Source organism: Oncorhynchus kisutch, linkage group LG26 (genome assembly GCF_002021735.2).
Source record: "Oncorhynchus kisutch isolate 150728-3 linkage group LG26, Okis_V2, whole genome shotgun sequence".
Classification (NCBI taxonomy): domain Eukaryota; kingdom Metazoa; phylum Chordata; class Actinopteri; order Salmoniformes; family Salmonidae; genus Oncorhynchus; species Oncorhynchus kisutch.
Genome location: NC_034199.2, coordinates 10,539,111 through 10,565,515, shown reverse-complemented (window position 1 = coordinate 10,565,515; position 26,405 = coordinate 10,539,111). Strand labels below are relative to the sequence as shown.

General features: G+C 43.0%; 1 protein-coding gene across 1 annotated transcript; it reads right to left on the bottom strand.

Moving 5' to 3' along the window:
- LOC109871286 (protein Wnt-6) lies at nucleotides 1–26,196 on the bottom strand. Its single transcript, XM_020462112.2, has 4 exons — nucleotides 25,513–26,196; nucleotides 21,039–21,259; nucleotides 3,285–3,595; nucleotides 1–1,584 (listed from the first exon to the last, which is right to left on the bottom strand). Exons 1-4 carry the CDS (start codon nucleotides 25,590–25,592, stop codon nucleotides 1,123–1,125), a joined length of 1,074 nt encoding a protein of 357 aa, XP_020317701.1. The 5' UTR covers nucleotides 25,593–26,196; the 3' UTR covers nucleotides 1–1,122.
- Between the last annotated feature and the right edge of the window lie 209 nt (nucleotides 26,197–26,405).

Below are 26,405 nucleotides of genomic sequence, written 5' to 3'. Positions count from 1 at the left end.
TGACTGGCTATTCTGCACAACATGACTATACCTAACAAAGCTTAACGTAACAAATGCTTTAATTGAAAGTGCATTACAAAAGACCTTTATATTAAACAGATAAACATAATATCATACTTTCTCGATACTGCACCATACAAAAAAAAAAAAGTCTGAACATATTTTTCCATTTGCAAACTACTCCAACAAACAAAACCAGAACTGTAACAAATGGCTTACATAGATAGCTCCAACATCCAAAGTGCTTTTCAGAGAGACGGTAGGCACGTTCCTCACCTTATCACTATGAGTAGTCTTGTCATAAAAATTTTTAATAAATAATTGTCTCGGATGTCAGTTCAGCTCCTCACCATGAAACAAGATGGGGTTCGGTTCGTCTTCCAAAAACACAACCCCACATTTCCCTTTTTTATACATTTTGTGCTAGATACAAAAAACCTGTATTCCATGTTGAGCATGTCCATTTACCTTTCACATGAAGGACATTTATGTTACATAGGAAAATATTTTATCACCATGACTGTATTTTCCACATGCAAAGTCATTATGTTTTCTTTACAATAGTCACCCCTCGTAGATACATGGTTAACTAACTATGCAAAGTTTTTCCCTAATGGTGGGTTGTAGGCCCCATGTTCTTAGTGGGTCCTAGCATTGGGTTTGAGGCTAGAAACAGTTGTTATGCTATTTTCTGGGTCAATGGCTAATTCTAAAGACCTGTGGTGGGTGGTTCACTGTGCAAACATGTTTGGGAACCACTGCTTTAGAGGCTAACAGCTCTGTACAGATGACTGAGAATAGTACCAAACTTTCTGGTTGTCTTATATGACATGGGACCCAGCATTCTGCTCTAGAAAGTTCTGGGAGCTGAAATGTAACTTTTAAAAAGAGCCTAAGTTCAGGGTCATAGAGCTCTATGTGGTGAGCACTGAAGTAGTGGCCATTCTGGACTGTTCTACAGCTTGAGAGGAGAGTTCCTCCAGCTGTCTGTCCAAGATGATCCTAGATAAGACATTCATCTTTCAGCGTGCTCCTGAAGTGAACTGTGGAAGCCTGATCTCAGTGCATCATCCCTGTGAGGCTGAAGAGGCCTGAAACCAACCAAGTTCCTCTGTGGTAATGCTAGTGACAGAGACTGAGCTCTTTCCTCACCGAGCACTTCTTACACTGCACCACGCAGCACCAGTGGAAGCGGCAGAGACAGTTCTCCTCGAACACTACCGTCTCGTCTCGGTAGCCACGCCCACAGCACAGCAGGTCACAGCCGCTCACGTCCATGGCTGTGCTGTTGCACATGCGGCCCCGCGTGCCCAGCGAGCCTGTCTTCCTGTTGGGTGAGCAGAAGTCGGGCGATTCGGCCGAGTAGATCAGGTCCTGTTTGTCCGGAGGCTTGATGTTCTGGCCCACAGGAATCAGGGTCTTGCCATCGTTGCCTCCCATCACCTTGGAAGCTCCATTAAACCTCTCCAGAAGGCGATCACCCACCTCCCGAAAGTGAGGCATCTTTTTCCAACAGGTCCGGAGTGTGCAAGACCCGGACAGGCCATGACATTTACATTCAGTCCTCATATAATTCCTCACCGCCTGTAGTTAAGACACAGAGATAGATAGGTGAGATAAAAGCAGACACCATACAGAAGGAATTTACCCTCCCCCTCCTGCCTCTGGCCTTCACAGAGCTCCCAGACCTTGACAACAGAACAGAACAGATATCATTCAGTTATACTTGTGCTAATTAACCCTGGCTGCATGCACTGCTCTAACCTCTCAGTAGCTCTTTAAGATCACATTGTTGTTTCTACATTTGGGCTCCCTTTGCTTCTTGTATGTTATTTTTCCAAAGATGTCCTCCCAAGACTATAATTGGCCCAACTACACAGCCACTCCTCCCCATTTACCTGTCTCTGACCCCTTGGAAAGGTTTTGGCTTGTGTGACAGTGTAACATACTGTGATGAAGCAATACTGACAAGGGTGAGCAAGTCCCAGGAAATTCAGAGTAATAACCTGTAATTACCTTCTCAAAAGAGCAGACAACCTCCAAACTGAGTCAGTGTTTCCCCTATATTCATATTCATTTAGCAGCGATGGACCACCGCTGCTAAATTCTTTCCACCGCTTCTGCCGAGACTCACTTTTAAATCAATAGTTGTTGGTTCAATGACTGGAAGTATATGGGAACAGCTAGCATGTTCTTGCACTAAGGCTAGTAGCAATGCACCCCCCCCACACACACACCCTTGCCACCATTGCTGAAAAAATACTACGGGATCAATGTTGCAATGTTCCTCTCTCCCTGTCAACAAGAAAGTCATTGTATTTCAATATTTCACTTTGTCTACATACATGTACTTAGTCCTTCATGAAGAGCTGGAAAAAATCACAGTTTTATAAGGAGAAATATTAGCAGCTACTTGGCTTAAAGGTTTGAAAACAAACTGTGTGGCACACACTTGTTTCCTTGTTCAGAAACACGATTTTTGTTCAACTATCAGTTTACAGTGTTATAGAACTATTGTAGTGTGGTGCGTACTGGCGGCCGAGAAGTCAGGGGCAGGTGAGCGAAAACTGATTTACAACGGTGTCGTTTAATATCCATAAACCACCGTCAACAGAACAATACAATAAATGGGTCAAACAAAACCCGGTAAATACCAGCATACCGTGCATAAGCAATACAAGAAACAATTACCGACAAGGACATGGGGGAACAGAGGGTTAAATACACAACATGTAATTGATGGAATTGGAACCAGGTGTGATGGAAGACAAGACAAAACCAATGGAAAATGAAAAGTGGATCAGCGATGGCTAGGAGGTCGGTGACTTCGAAGTTTAGAGTCCAACTATGGCTAGAGGATGTCTTGGATGATGCATTGGATGAAAGGAGGAACATTCAGCTAGACAATTAAGACTTTCAGCATGAACCTAATTTTCACCATTGTTAAAAAAAAAAAGTAAGCATCAGGTGAACATAATCTAAAACATTTCTGAAGTATAATTTCCTGTACTTCTGCTTATATCAGCACAGGTCATGTAAAACATATGAGATTAAGTGTGTTTGGAGTGAATGATAAAAAAGTTAGCTCACCGCTTGGGGTGGTCTGGTGCTCCATAAGCTACTGCCTCTGGGGCACATTAACATTGTGCAACTGCAAGGATGGGTTCGAATACGACCCACTGTTCTTTCCTACCTATATATATCCACTGTAATAAAGCATGAAGAAATACGAAAGGAGTGGGACTGTATCACCCGTTATTTAAAAAATGTAAGTTTCACTCTACCAGTCGTCCTGCTTCGTTGTTGTGGAGATCGATCAACGTCCTGATGTCACTCTTGCCCTTTTTCCTCTTGGCATCCATGAACTGCTTGGACTTCTCGTAGCCAAACTCCACGTCGTCTCCGCAGCCGCCCCACTCCCACTTGACTCCTTCGACAGAGGTGGTGGTGGAGAAGGAGGCAGGCCGGGGGGGAGCCCTGCTCCTGGTCGCCTCACAGCCACACTGCAGCAGCTCCCCCATACTGCAGGCCTGTGTTACCGCGTGGGTCACCCCAGCCGCCGTGATGGCGTACACAAACGCTGTCTCCCGGATGTCTGAAAGATCATACAGACACAGACACACACAAACACAAACACACACACGCACACACACAGGGGTGTCATCAGAGGAGTGAACAAAGAGTGACCCAGGGCACCTAGTGCTTTTCCAATTTAAATTTTATTTATTTTGTATTTAACCTTTATTTAACTAGGCAAGTCAGCTAAGAACAAATTCTTATTTACAATGACGGCCTGCAAATGAGTAGGCCGCCAGTGTTTTGTGTTAATGCAGGCACTAGTGTTATTGTGTTTCAATCCAGAGTGTGACACTACAGACTTGTGGCGAGAAGAACCAACAACCTCTGCAGCATTCAAGACTGTTGCTTTGTGCGAAGGTGTTAAAGTTCACAGTTAGCCATTGATATGTTAATCCTAGGAGAACAGTAGCCACGGCCTTGCCTTGGCTCCAAGTCAGAGCAGGTCCGCTGGAGCCAAGGCCCAGTGAGACATGGGTGCCGGCCCGAGTAGATGGAAACAGAAAGGTTGGATCCTTTCGGGTAAAACACTGGGGTAAATCCTCAATACCCCTGGTATCTCAGACACAGCTGCAGGGCTATTACTGTAGAAGAGGGGGCTTACCAACCTGGCCCAGAGGGATGTACAGCTGCAACTGCAGATTCCCCTGTTCTTTGTTACTTTGGAAAAGATCCAGGTGTATTTTAGGCCAGTTGTCGACAACATCTCTATTCACTGTTTCTAGCTGCTATATTTCCAGGAACTGGGGGAAGGGAGGTAGGTAGTTAGCAGTCCATTGTGTCGAAGCTAAAATGAATGACTTATTTTCTGGAGCTGGAAGACATGAGCGTGCAGTCACCGCTCTGCCCTGTTGCCAATTCCATATCGCATGATTCAGTGAATGGGATTCATTAAATCTAGTGAAACAGAATCGGTGCCGTGCGAGGGCCCTGCAGACCAGCACCCTGTGATATGAATACCAGCTGTCTGTCTGCACACCCAGTGATGGCTCCATACAGGCCTGTTCTGTGTGTGTGGCGTCTCCCTGCCAGCCCCAGCCCCAGCTCAGCCCAAGCCTTGCCCCAGCCTCAGCCCATCCCAGCCCCAGCCTGAGCCCAGTCCAGCCCCAGCCTAGCTCAGCTTTGAAAGTCACCTGAACAGCCCCAGCCCAGCTCCAGCCCTAGAACATCCCACCTGAACACACCTCATCCTGATTCCTCCTCAGTCCTCCCTACATACTTCTCCAATAAAGCCCCTCCCTGCCTGCCTGTCATATGCATTGTGCAGGCCATTCCCTATCACACACCATCACTGTTTGTTCTCAGATTCAACCAGCTGTATAGATCTGGGGGGAAAACAAACGTTCTCCTCCCAGGCCAATTGAGTGTACAGAAGGGGTAGAGCTGACTAACTCAATAACTTCTGTTGAGACTCCTCTTAGACAGGCCAGTCACGTCAGCTGCTGTTGCAGGAGGTATCATATAGCCTGTGTCTCAAATGGCACCCTATTCCCTTTAAAGAGCACTACTTTTGACCAGGGCCCATAAGGCTCTGGTCAAAAGTAATGCACTGCATAGGGAATAGGGTGCCATTTTAGAAGCGTCCATGGAGGGATTGAAGGGAGACGTCGAACAGTCACACCTGTTTACTGTTTCAGCAGGAGAGGTGGAACTAGAGAAAACAACTACAGACAACTGTTTAGACCCCCCCCCCCCTTTATTACAAACACAATCAAAAAGTGTGTCCGTTCAGTTGTACAATGTGACCGACCCTCTTGACTAAGATGATAAAAAACCCAGTTACATGACTACGAGAGAGAGGAGATTATGAAAATGTATATCTCTTGATTTGAACACCCTTTTATAATTTCCTCCAAGACACAAATTCCAAACTTCTCCAGCAGCCTATGCCTGGGCTTGCCTGGGAGATCACTTGGTGCCAGAAGGGGCTTCACGAGGAATTAGCTAATCTTTTTTTAATACTCAATCTTTGAGTCAATGATGCATGGGTTCAGGTAAAAAAAATAAAAAATATGGAGGGAACCCAGGGCCCCTCTCTGTAGCAGTACATGTGACAAAGCCTGACGAGTTCGAATACTTTTTATTGATTGATTTTGCTTCCATGTGTCACAGTCAAGTTGTGTACAGCACATATCTCATAGAAAACCTGAAATCCATTCTATTAAGTCATAGAACAGTGAGCACACCAAGTAATCCCTAAAGATGCACAAAATAGACGATGACACTTACTCCAAAACTATACACATTCCACCTTAAAAATTATGCCTACCCTTATATTGCATAGCTTTTACTATAATCTGATAATTGACTCAACGCAGCTGCTCTGTTGATCTCTGAATGGCGAAAACACATATTTCTTTCATCGTACAGAGTCCAAGGCCATAAGCCCCTCTCAAGCCCTCAACTTCGAGCCAGAGGAATGTTCAAGAGTATTCTGACTGTAGCTGGACATTGGTGTTCACTGGATGCACACTACTGTGCCTTAACACAGGTGTGAAATAAATTATTATATTGAAAATACATGAAAAATCAGTAAGGTTAACAACTGTCTGCCCCAGTGGAGCAGTGAGAGGTTGATATAGTACACAACTTTAAGTGTTGGTGGTATGGATAATGTATCAATGTTCATTTCTATGTGTACAATTTATCCCATGTCCAACTGGGATCATTTAATTGACATTGTGTCACAATGTCTCATCTCATTCAGAGAGGAATGTGTGCAATGTTAAATAAGTATGTTTTTAAATCATTTGTTTTTATATATAGAGTACCAGTAAGAAGTTTGGCCACACCTACTCATTCAAAGGTTTTTATTTGTTTTTACTATTTTCTTCATTGTAGAACAATAGTGAAGACATCAAAACTATGAAAGTAATGTAGTAACCAAAAAATTGTTAAACAAATCAAATTATAATTTTATATTTGAGATTCTTCAAAGTAGCCATCCTTTGGCTTGATGACAACGTTGCACACTCTTAGCATTCTCTCAACCAGCTTCATGAGGTAGTAACATGGAATGCATTTCAATTAGCAGGTGTGCCTTGTTAAAAGTTATTTTGCAGAATTTCTTTCCTCCACAATGTGTTTGAGCCAATCAGTTGTGTTGTGACAAGGTAGGGGTGGTATACAGAAGATAGCCCTATTTGGTGAAAGTCCATATTATGGCAAGAACATCTCAAATAAGCAAAGAGAAACGACAGGCCATCATTACTTTAAGACATGGAGGTCTGTCAATGCGGAAAATTTCAAGAACTTCGAAAGTTTCTTCAAGTGCAGTCGCAAAAACCATCAAGCGCTATTATGAAACTGGCTCTCATGAGAACCGCTACAGGAAAGGAAGTCCCAGAGTTACCCCTGCTGCAGAGGATAAGTTCATTAGAGTAACTGCACCTCAGCATGTAGCCAAAATAAATGCTTTGAATTCGTGCAAAGAAACCATTACTAAGGGACACCAATAAGAAGAAGAGACTTGCTTGGGCCAAGAAACAAGGGCAATATACATTAGACTGGTGGAAATCTGTCCTTTGGTCTGATGAGTCCAAATTTGTGTTTTCTTGGTTCCAACCGCCATGTCTTTGTGAGCGGATGATCTCCGCATGTGTGGTTCCCACCGTGAAACATGGAGAAGGAGGTGTGATGGTGTTTTGCTGGTGACACTGTCTGTGATTTATTTTGAATTCAATGCACACTTAACCAGCATGTCTACCACAGAATTCTGCAGTAACGCCATCCCATCTGGTTTGTGCTTAGTGTGACTATAATTTGTTTTTCAACAGGACAATGACCCAACAAACCTCCAGGCTGTGTAAGGGCTATTTGACCAAGAAGGAGAGTGATGGAGTGCTGCATCAGATGACCTGGCCTCCACAATACCCCGACCTCAACCAAATTGAGATGGTTTGGGATGAGTCGGACCGCAGAGTGAAGGAAAAGCAGCCAACAAGGGCTCAGCATACAGTGGTTGTTAGATGTCTCAACCCATGTTCAAGAATGGTCTTTTTCTCCCTCATTTTACGTTATTTGAAAAGGAAATAATCTCCAAAATATTGTTATTTTTTAAACAAAACAATTATTATTAATTTAGTAGAATTATATAAAATCCCGTTGGATATTCTCACAGATATTTTAAAACCCTGTTATTAGCAGGACAATATACACTGCTCAAAAAAATAAAGGGAACACTAAGATAACACATCCTAGATCTGAATGAATTAAATATTCTTATTAAATACTTTTTTATTTACATAGTTGAATGCGCTGACAACAAAATCACACAAAATTATCAATGGAAATCAAATTTATCAACCCATGGAGGTCTGGATTTGGACTCACACTCAAACTAAAGTGGAAAACCACACTACAGGCTGATCCAACTTTGATGTAATGTCCTTAAAACAAGTCAAAATGAGGCTCAGTAGTGTGTGTGGCCTCCACGTGCCTGTAAGACCTCCCTACAATGCCTGGGCATGCTCCTGATGAGGTAGCGGATGGTCTCCTGAGGGATCTCCTCCCAGACCTGGACTAAAGCATCCGCCATCTCCTGGACAGTCTGTGGTGCAACGCCACGTTGGTGGATGGAGCGAGACATGATGTCCCAGATGTGCTCAATTGGATTCAGGTCTGGGGAATGGGCGGGCCAGTCCATAGCATCAATGCCTTTCTCTTGCAGGAACTGCTGACACACTCCAGCCACATGAGGTCTAGCATTGTCTTGCATTAGGAGGAACCCAGGGCCAACCGCACCATCATATGGTCTCACAAGGGGTCTGAGGATCTCATCTCGGTACCTAATGGTAGTCAGGCTACCTCTGGCGAGCACATGGAGGGCTGTGCGGCCCCCCAAAGAAATGCTGTAAGCACAACCCCCACCTGTGGACGTCGGGCCCTCATACTACCCTCATGAAGTCTGTTTCTGACCATTTGAGCAGACACATGCACATTTGTGGCCTGCTGAAGGTCATTTTGCAGGGCTCTGGCAGTGCTCCTCCTGCTCCTCCTTGCACAAAGGCGGAGGTAGCGGTCCTGCTGCTGGGTTGTTGCCCTCCTACGGCCTCCTCCACGTCTCCTGATGTACTGGCTTGTCTCCTGGTAGCGCCTCCATGCTCTGGACACTACGCTGACAGACACAGCAAACCTTCTTGCCACAGCTCGCATTGATGTGCCATCCTGGATGAGCTGCACCACCTGAGCCACTTGTGTGGGTTGTAGACTCCGTCTCATGCTACCACTAGAGTGAAAGCACCGCCAGCATTCAAAAGTGACCAAAACATCAGCCAGGAAACATAGGAACTGAGAAGTGGTCTGTGGTCACCACCTGCAGGACCACTCCTTTATTGGGGGTGTCTTGCTAATTGCCTATAATTTCCACCTGTTTTCTATTCCATTTGCACAACAGCATGTGAAATTTATTGTCAATCAGTGTTGCTTCCTAAGTGGACAGTTTGATTTCACAGAAGTGTGATTGACTTGGAGTTACATTGTGTTGTTTAAGTGTTCCCTTTATTTTTTGAGCAGTGTATATATTGTTCATGGCTCCCGATTGGCGCACAATGGGATTGCCTTGCAGTTCTCCAGTTGTATCCACTGAAAGCGTGCAAGGTTCAAGGTACGAGGGCAGGGGGCACGGGATGGGATGCAGAGCCATGCACAGAAGACTGACCTAGCCCATGGGGAATGGAGGAGGAGGAAGGGGGACGGGGGGTGGACCCCATTCATTGTCATTAATAAAAGAATGCTAAAAATAGTTTTTCAAAATGCCGATGTATATTTAGTTATTGATCTATAACAAATTACTATGGGAATAAATATCACTGAATTACAGAAATATCCTCCAATCCTTAATATGTAATTATTGGCGGAGAGTCATGTCATATTTTTCGACATACTGTAGGCCTACCCAAGGTGACATGAGTCTAACTAGTGTTGAATAATGTGCTGTTAAAAGTGGTGTAGGTCTTATTTATTTAAAGAGCATATTGGAGTTAGTGTAACCTTTATTTAACTAGGCAAGTCAGTTAAGAACAAATTCTTATTTACAAGGACAGCCTGCTCCTTCTTCTTCGACATCAGGGAATTGAACCCCGGTCTTCCCCACAAAACAGGGATTCTTTAGCTAAATAGCCCAGTATTGTACTCCCGACCGCCACGTTGTACATCGCCATATTTTCCATTCCATCCTAACGGAAACACAGAGGGTTTTACATTTTTCTTGGAATAGAAACACCATAATATTAATTAAATTAATTTAAGCAAGTACCAGTGAAACGTTTTGAAACACCTACTCATTCCAGGGTTTTCTTTATTTTTTACTAGTATCTATCATAGTTTTGATGTCTTCAACATTATTCTACAATGGAGAAAATAGTAAAAATAAAGTGTTCTAAAACTTTTGACCGGTAGTGTATATTTAGTCTCCCACCCGCCTTTTGGCGAACACCAAACGTGTTTGCTTATTTTTTTTCTTGAAGAATTTTTTTTTTTCTGGACACTCTTCCGTAAATACCAGCTCTGTGGAGTGTACGGCTTAAAGTGGTCCTACGGACAGATACTCCAATCTCCACTGTGGAGGTTTGCAGCTCCTTCAGGGTTATCTTTGGTCTCTTTGTTGCCTCTCTGGTAAATGCCCTCCTTGCCTGGTCTGTGAGTTTTGGTGGGCGGCCCTCTCTTGGCAGGTTTGTTGTGGTGCCATATTCTTTACATTTTTTAATAATGGATTTAATGGTGCTCTGTGGGATGTTCAAAGTTTCTGATATTGTTTTATAACCCAACCCTGATCTGTACTTCTCCACAACTTTGTCCCTGACCTGTTTGGAGAGCTCCTTGGTCTTCATGGTGCTGCTTGCTTGGTGGTGTCCCTTGCTTAATGGTGTTTCAGACTCTGGGGCCTTTCAAAACAGGTGTATATATACTGAGATCACGTGACAGATCATTGGACACTTAGATTGCACACAAGTGGACTTTATTTATCTAATTATGTGACTTCTGAAGGTAATTGGTTGCACCAGATATTATTTAGGGGCTTCATATCAAAGGGGGTGAACACATATGCACGCACTACTACAAGTTATTTTTTCATTTCACTTCACCAATTTGGACTATTTTGTGTATGTCCATTACATGAAATTCAAATAAAAATCTATTGAAAATACAGGTTGTAATGCAACAAAATTGGAAAAACGCCAAGGGGGATGAATACTTTTGAAAGGCACTGTGTTACCACTCATTTTGACATCTTCGGGAGATGAGAATCGTAGGCTGAACAATAATAGGCTACGGACCTAGAAAGCCGGAGCTTATTCAGAAGTCCCATTGTGTTACGACCGGTTGTAAATATATGGTGTAGGCTAGGTTCCATAAGGCTAGGTCCCGAGTTGGGGTGTTCCTCTGCGAGATCCATGTAAATATATGGTGTAGGGTAGGTTCCGTAAGGATAGGTCCAGAGTAGGGGTGTTCCTCTGCGAGATCCATGAGTGTCACTACAGTGTAGGGTAGGTTCCGTGAAGGACAGGTCCCTAGTGGGGGAATTCTGAAAGAGGGACAAAAGTCTCAGCCACAGTGGCCATGAAGTCGAAGGGTGTGTGTGTGTGTGTGTACGTTTGAAGATGATTCATGTGTAGTAGCAGTAGCAGTAAAGAGAGATTGGTTTATGCCTTAGTGGTGCGGGGAAATGTGACAGATTAGGTGAATTGACAGACACAAAAGTATCATCCAGCACTAAAAGGTGGAGTATGGTGTAGTGACCAAACTATTGATAGCCAAAGCTGTTACTACTCAACACTGTTGGGGGGTGACGCTGAGTCAGTTATAATGGATATGGCTTTTAGAAGCCAGTGTAACTGTATAGCTTCCGTCCCGCTCCTCGCCCCTACCTGGGTTCGAACCAGGGACCCTATGCACACATCGACAAAAGCCACCCTTGAAGCATCGTTACCCATCGCTCAACAAAAGCCGCGGCCTTGCAGGGCAAGGTCTACGTCAAGGTCTCAGAGCGAGTGACGTCCCCGATTGAAACACTATTAGCGCACACTCCACTAACTAGCTAGCCGTTTCACATCGGTTACACCAGGAGACTCCCGGAGTGGGATGGGTAGAAAGGCTAAATGTTACCAAAGCATTAGAAGTGCAAAAAAAGGCATATGACCAGCACCAAGCACCAAATAAATGGTGGGAAAAATTTGCCAAATTGGACAAAATTGCTACACATTATCCCATAGATAGAAAGTTTAAAACCACCCAAGAATGCAATCGTAGTGTGGAATATTGAAATCAGAGAACAGTCCAAACTACAATATGCAGGCATCCTAACCATGGCATTTTATCAGCAGCGGATAAAACTGGAAAAAGGGAAAAATAGAGACCTGCAAGGTCAAATGGAGCAGGCAGTGGACAAGAATGAGACAACAAATAAGAAACTAGGCGTATCCGAAGGGAGTGCGCATAGATTAGATCAGGGGTGTCCAACCCTGTTCCTGGAGAGCTACCTTTCTGTATGTTTTCGCTCAAACCCCAGTTGTAACTAACCTGGTTCATTTTATCAACCAGCTGATTATTAGAATCAGGTGTGCTAGATTAGGGTTGGAGTGAAAACCTACAGGATGGTAGCTATCCAGGAACGGTTTGGAGAGCCCTGGATTAGATTAACAAAAGCAGGAATTGGCTGTTGCGCTAGAAAAGAGTCAAAACCTAAACCAGGAATTAGAGGGTGCCCTTGAGGATAGACAAAAACAAATAAAACAACTTCAACAGTATTACAAATACGTGTGGAGGAGTATATGTAATTGCACCTCATCCGCCGTTCACCACATGCTACAAGGTGAAAGGTCACAGGTAAAAGAGGCAAAAGAGCGATATGGGATATGAGAGGCAGAGGACAGGCAAATTACGAGTCTGGATTACAGTAGTACCGGACTGGATAGTGATTAGCATTATCCAGGTAATCATAGAGATGTGCACCCAGTACGAACACACGAGACCCCGGTTACATATTATCCGTGACAAATAGTACCAGGGGAGGACAACCCTGTTCCTGATGACGCACATCCTCAAGTACGGATCCAAATTCAGCATCACCATCAGCCAATGAGCGAATTGGGTAGTATTATGAAAGAGGCACCAGATCCAGTAAGGGAGGGACAGGAATTTATCAGTTGCCGGAGGAAACAGGGTCGAATTTTTGGGTTCCATGCTGGTGATTACAATCATATTGTACGCTCGCTTTTGCCAAGGGCCATGTTACCAGCACTCGCACGGGGATATCGAAGCATGTGACCCAGCCGACAGCAAATTATGAAATTTAGGGATTCTTAACTAGTTGGGAATGTATTGTTTAGACGGATGCGAGTAAAATTAGTAACTGAAAGAAAGAGTACGCGATTACGTGGATCGGATGGATGATGCGTTACGTCTTGTCATGGTTCCTCCTGGCACCAGAGGGCAGTAGAGTCCGCCCTAGAGACTTTTATTGGACTCAGGTGTGTCTTATTATTTTAATGATGTCCCTCTTTAAAAAAGGTGTGTTTTCTGTGGTCGTTACGTGAGTGAGTTTGTGAGACTTAGTGTTTGTTGGCTTTTCAAGTGTACTGTGATCCCGTGGCTTCTGTTTCTCTGTAAAGTATTATGTTCATCCTTAACCACTGATTCCTTGTCTGGTCTCTTCTCTGCACCTGGGTCCAACCGTACCACGTCACAGTACTGATCTGACAATGGGGGACGTTACAGGGAATTGGAAGAGCAGAATTTAATATGACTGGGATGGCGATTTGTGAGGCTAATAAATTAAGGAAGTGGGTAATCAAGTCTCTGGGGAACGATACCACTCTGTGTATATTGTTACAGGGGATAGCTCGTAGGAGAGGAATGACATCTGTGCACAATATAGAGAACACTATGATGTTTAACTGAACATCACACATACCCATATCATGGTGAGAGTAGCAGAGATAGTGTTGTCATTTCAGACACTATTGTCAACTTTCAGTGAGGCGTTTGTCAAAGAAGGTACAACGCTTGAAAGAATAGCTACAGATCGCTGTATACAGGAGGCCATCTCACCGGAAGGGAAGTTCACTGAGGTAGTATCATCACATCTCCTGCAGAGTGTGATTAAGAAACATGTGACTCAGAGTTTTGTAAGGTTGGATACTCTTCCAACTCCACTAATATCTCCCACATTTCTAACAGCCAGCAAACACTTGACATTTCTCCCAGAAGATTGAGACCGAGTGACGGTAAACAGAAAGTGTCAGAAGCTGGCTGCTTATCAACCATTGGGACCGAAAGTTAGCACAGTAACGAGGGTGTTCACAAAGGGGTGGGTGTGGATCGGCCTTGGGATGAGCGATGTGTACCTAACTGGAGCACAGGAAAGTATTATCCACGGTACCGACTGTAGCAGAATATAGGAGGTCATTGAAGATATTGGTGGCTAGGGAACCAGGTATGAGTTGGGAGACAGGTAGGGAGTATCTGAAAGGTTCAGTCCTAGATCTATCTGTGCATTGTTGGGATATCATCTTCTGAAGGCATTGATATACAGTGCTGATTTACCTCAGGATGAGATAAAGTTGATTAGGGCGGTGTATCTTGTGTATCTCGTGAAGGAGTTTGGGAGCGAAGTGAAAATGACATGGCTTGGGAACACCTCTTGTAACCTGTGGCCTGACAGGGGGAAGTCTGGGTGAGGCATGAGGAGATTTTTTAGGGCCTTCATTTTAGAAGAACCCGGCAGAAAATTATCCCAACGGCATAGAGTCAAGTGAAGAGCGAGTGGGAATCGTCATGTTATCAAATTTCAGTTTGTCTTTGCATATATAATTATGCAAGGCTTAGCACATTATTAATACTTGTTATGTTTTGTGTTTCTTTCTGCTTTTCAAGTCTTGTGCTATCACTCTCTTAGGAACCAGAAGGAGGAAGTGGAGAAAGTAAAAAGTCCATCTGAAATGGAGGAAGTCAAAAGCTTCAGCTGAAATGTTATTCTCAGTTGAACGACGAGAGATGGAAATAGCAGGGTGCATAGTGTAATTATAGATCAGAGGCCATAAGCCTTGGAGGTGTAAACATAATTATCAACTGTGAATGTTAACCATGTTTAAATTCCTGTTCATTTATAAGTAATTCCAAGTTTAAATGAGTTGAACAGTATGGAATTCATGTGCAAAAGGGGGGACTGTTGGGTACTACATTCTAAACTTGAAATATGAAATATCCCTATTCATGTTATCATATTAGAACCGAGGGTATAGAAATCTACTGAGTGAGAAAAGGGAATGCAGAAAGTGCACATTCTGTCAGAACATGGTATTGTTATATATCAGGTATCCTATGGAGAGGGCCAGAGTCTGGTTCCAGTCAACAGGACAGTCGTGAGTTGGTGAGGAGTGAGGAATTTGGGCCAAGTTCAGGTCAGATGAAGTGAGAAAGAACACGCATCACTAAATTCTGTCTAGCAACAGAGATGCATTGGCTGTCCAGATGTGTAAGGGAGGAGACACGGCAAAGGAAGAAGGTATAAATATATGGGCTTGTGTAAATATGTCTTTGTCTTTCAGCTGTTTGAACCATTGGGTGAATAAACTTGGTTTGAGCTTTGACTAGTTGTCCGTTAGTTTTTCACTCCATTTTTCAGAACCTAACACTCTCAACCAGCTTCATGAGGATTGCTTTTCTAACAGTCTTGAAGATGTTCCCACATATGCTGAGCCCTAGTTGGCTGCTTTTCCTCCACCTCATCCCAAACCATCTCAATTAGGTTGAGGTTGGGTGATTGTGGAGGCCAGGTCATCTGATGCAGCTCTCCATCACTCTCCTTCTTGGTCAAATAGCCCTTACACATTCTGGAAGTGTGTTGGATAATTGTCCTGTTGAAAAACAAATGATAGTCACAATAAGTGCAAACCAGATGGGAAGGTGTATCGCTGCAGAATACTATGGTGGCCATGCTGGTTATGAGTGCCTTGAATTCTAAATAAAACAGACACTGTCACCAGAAAAGCACCACACCATCACACCTTCTCCTCCATGCTTTACGGTGGGAACCACACATGCGGAGATCATCTGTTCACCTGCTCTGCATCTCACAAAGGCACGGGGGTTGGAACCAAAAATCTCACATTTGGACAAAGGACGGATATCCACCAGTCATTGTTCGTGTTTCTTGGCCCAAGCAAGACTCTTCTTATTATTGGTGTCCTTTAGTAGTGGTTTCTTTGCAGCAATTCGAACATGAAGGCCTGATTCTCTGAACAGTTGATCTTGAGATGTGTCTGTTATTTGAACTCTGTGAAGCATTTATTTGAAGCTGCAATCTGAGGTGCAGTTAACCCGAATGAATTTCTCCTCTGCAGCAGAGATAACTCTGGGTCTTCCTTTCCTGTGGTCCTCATGAGAGCCAGTTTCATCATAGCGCTTGATGGTTTTTGCGACTGCACTTGAAGAAACTTTCGAAGTTCTTGAAATGTTCTGCATTGACAGACCTTCATGTCTTAAAGTAATGATGGCCTGTTGTTTCTCTTTGCTTATTTGAGATGTTCTTGCCATAATATGGACTTGTTCTTTTACCAAATAGGGCTATCTTTTTTATAACACCCCTACCTTGTCACAACACAACTGATTGGCTCAAATGTATTAAGGGAAGAAATTCCACAAATTAACTTTTAACAAGGCACACCTGTTAATTGAAATGCATTCCAGTTGACTACCTCATGAAGCTGGTTGATAGAATGTAAAGAGTGTGCAAAGCTGTCATCATGGCAAAGGGTGGCTACTTTGAAAAATCTCAAATATATTTTGATGTTTAACACTTTTGGTTACTACATGATTCCATATGTGTTCTTTCATAGTGTTGATGTCTTCACTATTATTCTACAATGTAGAAAATAGCACAAATAAAGAAAAACCTTCTTTCTTAATGAGTAGGTGTGTCCAAACTTTTGACTGGTACTGTATATCAGTGGAGGCTCCTCAGAGGAAGGGGAGAACCATCCTCCTCAGCAAATTTCATAAAAATATAATACATATCCTTTTTTGATAAAACTATACAAAATCTATTAATGTCACAAAATAATTTATTAAAACACATGACTTTTTGCAATGAAGGTCTAAACACATGGTGTAGCTGGAGGACAAATTGCTTCCGTCCATCTCTGGGCACAATGACTTCAATACAAAACCTAGGCAGCTCATGGTTCTCACCCCCTTCCATAGACCTACACAGTAATTATATCAACTCCAACCTCCAACATATCAGAGCTCTTGCAGCATGAACTGACATGTTGTCCACCCAATCGAAGGATCAAAGAATTAATCTAGTACTGAAAGCATAAGCTACAGCCAGCTAGCACTGCACTGCATCAAATGTGGTGAGTAGTTGACTCAAAGAGAGAGAAAGACAAGATTTGAACAAATTCATTCATTCAAAAATGGAGGAGCAAGAGAGAGAGAGATTTGGTCATTTTTTGTCACTTTCACTTAATTAGCTAGCAAATGCAGCTAGCTAGTTTAACCTACTCAAACACCCAGTTCAAACATAGATGAATGCTATGTTAGCTAGCTGGCTATGACTATCCAACACTGGAACTCTTCCAAGTCAAAGTAAAGTGCATTCGGAAAGTATTCAGATCCCTTCCATTTATCCACATTTTGTTACGTTACAGCCTTATTCTAAAATGGATCAAATAAAAACATCTCCATATCAATCGACACACAATACCCCATAATGATAAAGCGGAAAACTTTTTTTATTTTAGCAACAACAACTAAAACTATATATACCTTGTTTGCAATAGTATTCAGACCCTCGAAATTGAGCTCAGATGCATTCTTTCCATTGAATATCCTTGAGATGTTTCTACAACTTGATTGGAGTCCACCTGTGGAAAATTCAATTGATTGGACATGATTTGGAAAGGCACACACCTGTCTATTAAAGGTCCGACAGTTGGCAGTGCATGTCAGAGAAAAAACCAAGCCATGAGGTCGAAGGAATTGTCCATAAAGCTCAGAGACAGGATTGTGTGGAGACACAGATCTGAGGAAGGATACCAAAAAATGTCTGCAGAATTTAAGATCCCCAAGAACACAGTGGCCTCATCAATTTTAAATGGAAGATGTTTGGAACCACCAATACTCTTCCTAGAGCTGGCCGCCCTGCCAAACGGAGCAATCAGGGAGAAAGGGCCTTGGTCACGGAGGTGACCAAGAACCCGATGGTCACTCTGACAGAGCTCCAGAGTTCCTCTGTGGAGATGGGAGAATCTTCCAGAAGAACAACCATCTCTGCAGCACTCCACAAATCAGACCTTTATGGTAGAGGCCATAAAGGCCAGGCCCTCCTCAGTATAAGGTACAAACTCCACTTGGAGTTTGCCAAAAGGTACCTAAAAGATTCTCAGACCATGAGAAACAAGATTCTCTGGTCTGATGACACCAAGATTGAACTCTTTGGCCTGAATGCCAATCGTCACGTCTGGAGGAAACCTGGCACCATCCCTATGGTGAAGCATGTTGGTGGCAGCATCATGCTGTGGGGATGCTTTTCAGAGGCAGGGACTGGGAGACTAGTCAGGTTCAAGGGAAAGATAAAAATCTGCTCCTGAGCGCTCAGGACCTCAGACTGGGGTGAAGGTTCACTTCCCAACAGGACAACGACCCAAAACACACAGCAAAGACAATGCAGGAGTGGCTTTGGGACAAGTCTCTGAATGCCCTTGAGTGACCCAGCCAGAGCCCGGACATGAAACCGATCAAACATCTCTGGAGAGACCTAAAAATAGCTGTGCAGCGACACTCCCCATCCAACCTCACAGAGATTGAGAGGGTATGCAGAGAAAAATGGGAGAAACTACCCGAATACAGGTGTGCCAAGCTTGTAGAGTCATAATCACCGCCAAAGTCGCTTCAACAAAGTACTGAGTAAATGGTCTGAATAATTATGCAAATGTGACTGTGTTTTTAATTTTTAATATATTTGCAACATTTTCAAAAAAACAGTTTTTTCTTTGTCATGGGGTATTCTGAGTAGATTGACGAAGAAAGAAAACTATTTAATCCATTTTAGAATAAGGCCATAACGTAACAAAATGTGGAAAAGTCAAGGGGTCTGAAGACTTTCCAAATGTACTCAAAAGTTTGGACACTTACTCATTCAAGGGTTTTTCCCTTATTTAAAAAAAAAAAGAAATCTCTAAATGGTAGAATACATCAAAACTATGAAAAAACATGTGGAATCATGTAGTAACAAAAAAGTGTTAAACAAATCAAAAAATATTTTATATTTGAGATTCTTCAAAGTGGCCAAATGGACAATGACCCAACAACCCTCCAGGCTGTGTAAGGGCTATTTGACCAAGAACGACAGTGATGGAGTGCTGCATCAGGTGACCTGACCTCCACAATCACCCGACCTCAACCTAATTGAGATGGTTTGGGATGAGGTGGATCGCAGAGTTAAGGAAAAGCAGCCAACAAGGGCTCAGTATATGTGGGAACTCCTTCAAGACTGTTGGGAAAGCATTCCAGGTGAAGCTGGTTGAGAGAATGCCAAGCATGTGCAAAGCTGTCATCAAGGCAATGGGTACTAATAATAATAATAAGTATGCATCCCAAATTACACCTTTTCCCCAAAGGTATTGTCCTATATAGGGAATATGATGCCATTTTGGACTAAGTGTGTCACATTCATAAGGAAGGACTACTGAAGGACCTAGAATGTGTGGTGGTTGTTTTCTCTCCAAGAGTCTGGAGAAAACATCTCCGCCAAGCCAGGCGATGCAAAGCTCCCAAATGATGATTGACAGAGAAGCAGACAGAAGCAGGAACATTCTGACAAATTAATATTGAGTTGCATTCCTGAGGTGGCAATGGAAATTACATTCAGACTATATTATGATTATTATATCTAATCACAACCACATATTGTCTCTGAGCACGTCTAACTACTCAATTATAACCATGAGACAACATGTCGAAGCAGCCAGCAGGGATCACAGTTAACCTCTGGCATCGAGAAGCCAACACAACAACAGCTTTGGATTATACATTTAAATCTAGAAAATATAGCTTCAAGTTATTTTTGCAAAGGGAGAAAAATGTAAGCTACTTCGTGCAGCAGCCACAGCCCACCGCGCGCATGTGAGAAAGTGAACCTGTCTTTGCAGATCTCCCTGCACTGACAAATGGTCATTAGTGGTACATCTTGATAATTGTGCTGAATGCTTCAAAACAGAGGAGCACTTAAGCCTTACCTAAAGACATGGAGGAATTTACGATTAATTACCATTTTTTACCTAGCAGTTTCACAGAGTTCTCTAGTTCTCAGTGAAAGGAGTTGCTAATGTTGTAGCCTAATCCTGACAGCAACATCTCGTCACTCAATTTACACTCAACTAAAGCCACAAAGATGCTACTCAGATCAGACTGTCTATGAACTGATCAGTCCAATAAGTGGTCACATACCACACCACAGGCACTCTGCCCTCTGCTGGCCTTCAGCAACAAAACAGGAACGTTACAAACCAGAGTTTACAGGAAGATGACATATGTAATCTAGCACTTTAGGAGGTATCATCTTAATACCCAGATCTTCCTCATTGTGCGACCAAAATGATGTTAAAACACCCGCAGAATACTTAGCTTTGCCACAGGAGATTACAGGCTTCGTCTGGAATTGCTTATACGGTGCGACTACGGCATGAGATATGTTTAACTCAGAATGTAGTCTTAAGAACTAAGTAGAGGTTCTTTGAGACAGAAAATCTTTAAGTGAAAGTTAGAATAGGCATTTCTGCTTATCAGATGACTGACGATGAAGAACAGGAATTTTGTCAGTGCCGGCGGTACGTTAGTACTCTAATTGTTTTGAAGATGAACGACATCCTCTAAAGGCCATGTATGAGCTAAATAGTTAAGAAGATTAAAACCAATAAAGGATACACTGTATTGGATCTAAACGGTGGCTTGTTGACAAAAACACTTCCTTGTTGGTACACACAGAATGGTCTCTATGAACCACAAACTGAAAGGTGAAAAAGGGCGAGACACCGTACAAAAAGCAGGACAATAATTGCATAGTAGCAGGACCCAACAGTTTTATTTCTGACTTCAAAAGAGCACAGTTGATGTTAGAGATCAATGGTTATGAGAAGCAATTTAGGAGATCAATTTGGAGTGTGCAATTGAATGCAAAAGAGGAGCAGTCAAGGGTAAATCTGCCTTGTTAACATACAACAGATGGCCTTGTTCTCCACTGTACTTGGGATCAGACCTGAAATTGAAGTGAGGCCATTGGCTGTGCTCTCAAAGGGTCAAGGGGTCACATCCTAAGTGATACACTTTTGAACCATGAGAAAGGCACTTAGATGATCATTCTCCATGTCAGGCAGCATGTGTGTTGAGGTATTAGAAAAACTTTGGGGGTAATTATTAAAGGTTCCTATTTATTTCCATTACGACAAGTCCTCACTCACCTTGTTGGAGTATTTTGCCAAAGTACTTGTTCTGACTGGTGCAGTTCCAGCGGCGAAAGCGAAACTGGTACTGGCACTCCCGCACACCCAGCTTGGCACCCTTGGCGACCTCGTGGACGATCTCTGGCTGGGTCTGGCACAGCTCGGCCTGCTTGCCCGCTAGTCGCTTGGTCTTCCTGCAGATACTGTTAGGATCCATAACCAGAGGGCTCCCCACTGCCCTACAGGGAAGCACATAACACATAGACTGTGACTACAACTCCTGTGTCATGCTACAGTGGCATAACATTATTATGAGGTCTTGTTACATTTCAGAGAAGTATCTTACCTAGAAGTAGCACTACATTTAAATGAACGTGTTCTTCTATCAGGCAGTTTGGTTACTTGACACCACATAGTTGTGCAAAAAAAGACATTTCAGGTGTGGAGAGAAATAGTAAAGCTGTGCTGATCGTCAGGGAAACATAGGAAAGAGAGAGAAAGTTGCATCTTAATTGCTGTGTTTCTTACATCGCGTTGACAGATGTATGTTTACACTTAGGTAAATTGTTTATTTCAATTCCTAATGGGAGTACGGGCCTCAGGTCCAACACTGTGAACTCTCGCCAGTACTTCCCATGACAGTTGCTATGACATAATGTGAGAACAGCCCTATCCCCCTGTTCCCTCTATTCAATAACTCTGCATCTGACTCCAGTTCAGCTGATGTGATCCGTAAACCTCGAGTCCATTTTTATCATTATGTGGGAGTAAGGAGTGAGTGAGAATACCTCATTGCTTTTCACTCACCCCTGTCACAGCTAATCTTTCTAAGTAATAACATTCATCTGCCTCGTGAGTTTGTTTTAAGAAGTCAAACAAGCGCTCTTTCCAATCCCTAGCATGGCGGTCTGATAAGAAGCATGAGACACAGGATATTTGCTCTTAAAATGTAATGCATCCCATCTCCGGTAAGTCAATTACTTTATTGAAGTAGAAACCATTTATATATCAATGTCTGAAATGTCACTGTATATCTGTGATTCAATCAAAATACCAATTATTTGTACAGTTAGATGTACCTTTTTTAGTTATAGCGTAATGGAAAACTACAAACTGAACTGCCAACATGCTGTACACTTGTCCTTGAAAGACTGAAAAATAGCATAATGGCTGCACAGATTAAGCAAATAGAAATTCCTAAAAGCCTAAAAGTGGGGAGTGAAAAGCAACTTAATGCCCACAATGTGAGTTATCTTCGCGGAAGTGTGAGAACTTGACTCCGACAGTCCAGCGTCAACAACTTCTGGGATCCAGACATCCTTCAATGTATTGACAACGTCTCCACAGAAACGAATTACAGGGGAATTACATCTCAAGCACGCTCTAGTATTCCTACACAGATCTGACTCCAATGAATCCACACCCCTGTGTAATTAAGATCTGCAGATGCAGTACTTAGCAAGACACCCCAGGTCTTTACAACCCCTGATTATCTGATGTGTCACGGCCTTCAAATCTGTGTGAATCTGTGTGCGAGGATCACAGCTTTGAATTGGCTCGACGAGCGGCTCACAAAAATAAGGGACCAGGATTTACTGCAGTAGGTGTAGACTCGTAAAAAATAGCAGCCCATGTTGGACAGAGTTTCTTCTCTAAGTCCTGTGTCATTGTTCAAGGCAAAGGCAAACCCTCCTAGCACAATTCAAAAGAAACGCTTGAATATCACATGAGCAGCTGATGCAGCTTGAACAATGGCAGGGCCGTGCCTAGCTTTTCGGGGGCCCTAGGCAAAATGTTGTTGTGTGCCCCCCCATTTTTCCATGGGGCGGAGAAAATGTTGCTATTTTATAACAAACTTCATGCAATTCTGCTACTTTTGCCATTGGTCAAGTTTTAATAGCTGGCTAAACTAATTTACCAATCTACAAAAATGTTGCTGACATAGGCTAATTGAGTGATTGTCAGTGACTGACATAACAAGGGAAAAACTGCTGCATAACCAAATTTCCAAATTGCACCTTGTGTAGTCTACTATTCTAACTCTCAACAGTAAATTGAGACTCAGACTGAGTTCAACATTTTTTGTAAAATAATATTAATCAATACAAAAATGTTGTCGGGCCACCTAATAGCAAGTGTGGGGCCGGCCCGGAACGCTGGCATTGACCAAGTCTGAGTATGGTCGAGAAATATGTAGATGAAGACATTTGTCTGTCTTGACCACCATACTGTGTTCCAGTGTTAATCCAAACCAGCACTAACCTGAACAGGACCCGAAAAGGAACATAATGCTATTAGTGTTGAATATAAAGCATAGGGCTCTTTATAAGCACACATAAAAGGAACTACAAAATCAAGCAATCATTCTTCCCTGTCCATGCAATGTGTCTGTATTCCTTTGATTTATCAGTCACAGTAAAGCCCCTGGACATGATAACGTTGAAACAGAGTCCAATCATAACACAAATGAGGATGTATCGCCATCGATGCAATCAAGAGCCCTCTAAGCAGCGTCTCACATTAAATAGCATAGAAATGACCAGAGACCAAAATAGAGCGGGAAACACTGATAAGGGGACAAGTATCCAAATAATCAGTCTCAATGTAGGCCGACGTGATCCGTTGGAGATAAGCCTTTTCTTCTAGCTGTATGTGTACCTCAAGTTACATTATGAATTGCACGGCCGTAGATACGTGTCCCTTTTTTCACTTTGCAAACGAGTGAATTTCATCCTCCTTAATCCTCTAAGTATGCTGGATATGAAGTCAGTCACGACGAGGCTGGATCGCTAGCTGGAGAGTGGCTTGGGTTCAGCTCTGTGGTCCGTGGCTCAGAGCCATGGCCCAATCATCGCTAGAACTCGACACTAAATCAAGTGACTGGAGCCCGGGGTCCTGCATGACACCGATGCACCGCTGCTGTCTGTCACATGTTTGTCTTGCAATAAGTGAGGATAGCATGAGGCCTACGTGTGCACTGAAAAATCCCAACGTCGGGAAATCGGCAGAGGCCACATACTCTCCGGTTAAACAGTGTACATAGTATCCCTGGCCAAGCCTCGTCATTGAATCTTTATCTGATCCCATCTCTCTGGCCTGGATTGGAAATCATGCAATTTTCCAGAAATATGTATTGCTTTGAAATGGGAGTGAGAACAATAAATATCTAGTATAATGAAGTGCTTCTCTGCAGGTGATGCAGAGCTGTAGACTGGTCCGGGACCCATTCCAAGCCGGGTGAGTGGGAATGGCACACGCTATATGCATACCTGTGGGCCACACTCCTTGGCTGCCTGCCAGACTTATGACCCACACTTACCCAGGAGGATCAGGAGGTTACTTGTCCTGAAACCTGCAAAGGCATTCCACACTCGCTGGTCTCACTGCTCTCTGTCCAAATGATTAGAGCCTAATCAAGGAAGCTCTGAAAGAATGGGTTTATCTCTGGACGTTTCATCTTCCCCACAAATTACATCCTGTCTGTCTGGTCACGCTGACAATCATTTGCTTCAAAAGACAAGGGGTAGAGAGACAGGGGTGTGATGGCATGCCCAGCTCTCAACAGAAAGCATCTTTGTCCTGTCAAACTGCAGGACCTCCAGGTGTGCTCACCTGAGTGCTCCAATTTTGTCTTAGAGGAGAGATGTTCACAGTTCAGCAGTACTAATAGCTGGCCATTATCGAGATTGGATGAGATGCAAACTTGAAATGGTTTGATTTATCTAAACATCCCCCTTCAGATGTGCATGTCTCAAATGAATGTATTATACTTTAATAACACATCTGGCTCTGTCTTTTCAAGTCTCATACATCTCAGAGTGCTGAACAAAGAATTGTTTTATGATGACATATAGGCACTGCCTCAAGGTCCACCTAAAATTCCAACTCTGACAGCACTAATATCTTCTCTTTTTTGTTTTTACTACAAAGGCAGACCTCCAAAAGTTGCAGCTGCATCTTTCTGTCGAGCCAAGGCATAACATTAGGGTCTTTCGTTTTTAATTCGTTTTTATTTTTTATTTACTTAACCACATTTTATAGATTCGTTTGTTATCAACAATAAAAATGCTGTATCGAAAAAATATTGTGTGGTAAACTAACAAATGTTGGGAGACTGACAGCGATTGTTTTGTCAATCGTTACAATTTATTTGAGTAAGGTTGCAATACGGTGAGAGGTTAAGCAGAATCTTTAATTGGAAAGTAATTGCAGACAAAGCTTCACAATGCGGTCAAGGTCATCAAACGTGTTACCATGTTATTACACTTGTCAATACGAGGCGATTTGAATAGTGGTTGTATCAATAGAGTCGGATCCAGAATTGAATTTTAGTGCAATATGCAGAACATGGACACAACATCAAAAACATGGACACGCGTGCATAACCTAGCCTACAAAACATCAGATGACATAAACGCTTTATTCTGAGAAACCTCATTTCCATTTGCAACTACACTGGAAGCACATGTTAATTGTATGTAGCATGACTTACCACCATAACCCAATGATATTGACCGGACATAGGAGAATAAAAAACAGGGCAAGTTGAGTCCGAGATAATAGAATCGTCATGATGAGAGTATCCTACCCCCAAAAAAAGTTACGTTCAAAAATTAGAGCCGTCAATTAATGTGTTGTTGTTTTCTTGGGACGTCCTGCAAAATTGGTGATCTGCAGGATTTAGAACCTCCACGAAACGCGCAAAAAATCCATTGAACTCCTCTTTGGGTGCATCACTAACGTTCGATTACTCGGTCAAGAGGGAAGAAACATCCGTGGTGAAATGTGTTAACCTCTTCATAGTCCTTTCTCTGGCAGTCAGATTCAAAGCTCAAATGCCAGAGGAAGAAGTGACAAGCACGTCTTAACTAAAACACACAAATTCCAATAGCACAGCGATTTTAATCTGGCAGCAAGGATACTACAGCCCGGGGGAGGTGGGATGCAGCCAGACCTTGGGCAGAAAAGTAAACCCAATGACCCAGCAGATTCCGCGTGGACAATTAATGTTGACGTTATTACGCAAAAGTAATCAATTGTATTGGCCTTGGTAACATTGGTTGGATTAGTGCGTTGCTCGGCATCGAAATGGTTGTTCATTTTCGATTCACGGGTAGTAGTCAAAGCGCACAAGTTTACCCAGGTGTCTGCGCGCTCGTGCACCCCCCTTCCCCCCACACCCGTATTCAAGTGGGAACGTATTTTCCTTGGATAAGAAATGCGCTCATCTCCAACCCGGTATGACGTTGCTTCGGGGCAAGTGAAATCCTTACTGTCGCTCAGAAAAACTGGATAATTACTTGGACGAGCCTGTGTGCACAAGGGTATTTTGTGAAATGGGAGAAAGAGAGAAACATTTCCCTTGCGTGTTTACAGTAAAGAAAT